At 39.1% G+C, this 3,467-nt stretch overlaps 1 protein-coding gene across 1 annotated transcript; it reads left to right on the plus strand.

Moving 5' to 3' along the window:
* Positions 1–499: 499 nt before the first annotated feature.
* Positions 500–2,455, plus strand: LOC138167214 (large ribosomal subunit protein uL4-like). The gene is made up of 2 exons (XM_069095978.1): positions 500–1,369; positions 1,923–2,455. Exons 1-2 carry the CDS (start codon positions 555–557, stop codon positions 2,383–2,385), a joined length of 1,278 nt encoding a protein of 425 aa, XP_068952079.1. The 5' UTR covers positions 500–554; the 3' UTR covers positions 2,386–2,455.
* Positions 2,456–3,467: the final 1,012 nt, after the last annotated feature.

Raw genomic sequence — 3,467 nt, forward strand, 5'->3', positions numbered from 1 at the left:
CATGTGGCTGAACTTGAAGACAATTATCATTTAACATAGTACTTGTTAGTCCATAAAAAAGAAAAATTTATATTATAGCTAGCTATTAATTGCCATCAATTTGTTATGTGGCTAAAATTTTAAGAATGAATGTCCATCTCTCATCAAAAGAGCTTGTAAAAATTCTTCTACAGTTTTCTACCATATATTTGTATGAGTGAGCATTTTCACTTCATTCTTATTTTACATCAAAATACAGAAAGAAATTCTATGTGGAACATGATGTAAAATTGGGATTGTTTGATATTGAGCCAAATATTGAAAACATTTGTTGAAATAAAAAAGTCCAACATCTAAATTGAGTTTATATATGATTACTATATTGTGTTAAATATCTTCCAAATTTTAACTTACTTTATTAAGATGTTCTTTATAGTAAACAAAATTTGGAAAAAATAAAGGCATATAAGGTCTTTCTGGGTTTCTTTTAATTCTTACAGAATGTCCCAGTAAAGCTTTTCCTCAGGGAGCCATCAGGCAGAGAGGAGGGTAGCTCTTACTCTCTGGTACCCGCCATGGCTTGTGTACACCCCTTGATATCTGTGTACTCCGAAAAGGGGGAAGTTTCTGGCAAAAATGTTACCTTGCCTGCTGTCTTTAAGGCTCCTATTCATCCAGAGATTGTGAATTTTGTTCATACCAACTTGAGGAAAAACAACCGGCAACCTTATGCTGTCAGTGAATTAGCAGGTCATCAAACCAGTGCTGAGTCTTGGGGCACTGGCAGAGCTGTTGCTGGAATTCCTCATGTTTGGGGTGGAGGGACTCACCGCTCTGGCCAGGGTGCTTTTGGAAATATGTGCCAAGGCGGTCGCATGTTTGCTCCTACCAAGACTTGGCGCCATTGGCATCGCAGAGTTAATACAACACAAAAACGTTATGCCATCTGCTCTGCATTGGCAGCCTCTGCCCTGCCAGCACTGGTCATGTCAAAAGGTCATCAAATTGAAGAAGTCCCAGAACTTCCTCTACTGGTTGAAGATAAAGTTGAGGGATATAAGAAGATGAAGGAAGCAGTTTTGCTGCTTAAGAAACTGAAGGCATGGAATGACATCAAAAAGGTCTATGCTTCTCAGAGAATGAGAGCTGGTAAGGGTAAAATGAGAAACCGTCGTCAGAACCAGGGTTGGGGACCTTGTATCATCTATAATGAAGATAATGGTATCATCAAGGCCTTCAGAAACATTCCTGGTATCACTCTACTTAATGTGAGTAAATTGAACCTTTTGAGACTTGCTCCTGGTGGGCATGTGGGGCACTTCTGTATTTGGACTAAAAGTGCTTTCCACAAGTTGGATGACCTGTATGGTATATGGCGCAGGCCTGCTGTATCAGCAATGCCATATTCACAATGCCTATGGAAATTACAGGTATGCTGATATAATTATCCATCACAAAATACATCAGGCTTGCCATATGGGGGAATAAGCTAGAAAATTTATTAAAATACCAAAAGACTGAGTGCCAAAACCAGAAAGTGAAAGCCATCAGAGTAGTTATGAAATTGGCACAGATAGATAAAGTAGAAAGCACCCATATTCTCAAGCCTTTAAAACAGAACAGGCTACCTCAGGCAAAGGTCCTCCTCTCCCCACTCACAGCAACCACCCAGCGTTCAGGAAGCGTGCTTCCTGCAGCTCCGGCCCCTGGCAGTCCTCAGCAGGAGTCCTTAGCAGAAATTCTGGCTGACTCAAAAAGGGCTTCACGCTGCCGCCACCTCTGTCTCTGCTGCTGCTGCTGCCGCCACCGTCACAGCCACTGCTAGCCACCTCAGGAACTCTAGTTTGGCTTCTGCTTCCTCTTGCTCCGCCCCTTACTGCTACGTCAGCAAGTCCAATGGGGCATGGAAGATCTTTAAATCCCATAACCCTTACACCTGCCACCCTGAAGAGTCACTACAATCTTCCCATGCACAAGATGACCAGCACAGACCTAACCAGGATTTTGAAAAGGTCAGAGATCCAGAGGGCCCTCCAGGCACCACACAAAAAGATTCATAGACAAGTACTCAAGAAGAACCCACTGAGGAACTTGAGAATCAGGGTGAAACTGAACCCATATGCCAAGACAATGCTCCGGAATTGGAGAATCAGAGAAAACAAAAGAGCTGCTGCACTAAAGAAGATTATGGAGACAAAGAAAGCAGCTGAGAAGAAGAAGCTTGCAGGTAATAAGAAGGTTGCAGGAGCAAAGAAGGTTCCAGCGCAAAAGAAACCAGAAGAAAAGAAGCCTCCAGAAGTAAAGAAGCCTATGGAAAAGAAACCTGCAGCTGAAAAGAAACCTGCTGCACAAAAGAAGCCAGCAGCTGAAAAGAAGCCTGTCCCTGAAAAGAAGCCTGCTGCATAAATTCAGCATATCAGTTTATCCATTGGGCCACAATCCATTATGGCAATATTGTGAATTTCTAAAGAATAAATATTCAAAGTGGCTTTGGGGAAAAAAAAAAGAATGTCCCAGTAAAATATTCATGATTATTTTAAATTAGAATGATCAAAATTATAGGTAGAATTAAGTTTATATATTATAATTATATGATATAAAATTTAAATTGGAGCTTTTGTGGGGCAAAAATTATCATTGTAAATGTTCAGTGAATAAATCTAAAAGAATATTATGAGCAATATATTAAATTACCCAGGGGTTCATAATATGTTTTTAGTTATTGGTGAAAGGACGTCATGAAACAAAAAACATTGAGAACCACTACATGATGCTATCTAGATGCTTCTAGGCATTCAAGAGACATTCAATACATATTTGTTGAACAAATAAATGAATGTTTGGAAATTAACCTAGAATACTGCGGGTATATTTGAGATTTTTAGATCAATTCATGTTTTTAAAATGTTTAAGAAAATATATAATCCACAATTACAATTTATATTCATTTCATTGTTATCAATTAGGATCTGTCCTATAGAAACATCTGGAACTGAATCTGAGCAACAAATATTTGTGGAGCATGTGCCCTGTAGGAAGGCATTATGCTGAAACGCCTTTGAATATGAAGTTTCCTGTGCTGAATCTCAGGACAGGGTTGGCTGACGTGAGAAGAGATTTGAATTGACCTACTTGTGAACCTTTCAGTTATATCTGTGGTATCTGACTGAAGAAAAATGAGTTTCCTATTTCATCATTGAACTGTGACTTGAATTCTAGACGGTGAATCATATAAACTTAATTAGATGGCTAGCAGTTAAAATTCCAATTAAAGGGCTTTAAGATACTGAGGCTCCTTTTTTTTTAGGGATCGGATTTGAGGTAAGATCTAGACATGAGAGAAGTGTTTATACTCTCCATGACCCCAATTCTACAATTTCTAAAGTGATCAAGGGACACCACAAAGATAGAGGATAGTTTTCCCCGATTAAGCTGACTATAAAAATATATCGTCTCTCTTGTGAAGGTTAAAACAAAACAGATTTGCA

The sequence above is a fragment of the Petaurus breviceps genome, unplaced genomic scaffold (assembly GCF_028583685.1).
Source record: "Petaurus breviceps papuanus isolate PSGF00001 unplaced genomic scaffold, PetGlider_PUasm1.0 229, whole genome shotgun sequence".
NCBI lineage: Eukaryota > Metazoa > Chordata > Mammalia > Diprotodontia > Petauridae > Petaurus > Petaurus breviceps.

Bases quoted from the DNA above. Each gene is read 5' to 3' on its own strand.
- LOC138167214 (XM_069095978.1), top strand. From the start codon at position 555: ATGGCTTGTGTACACCCCTTGATATCTGTGTACTCCGAAAAGGGGGAA. The intron at 1,370-1,922 runs ATCAGCAATGCC...TACACCTGCCAC, and splicing joins ATATGGCGCAGGCCTGCTGT to CCTGAAGAGTCACTACAATC.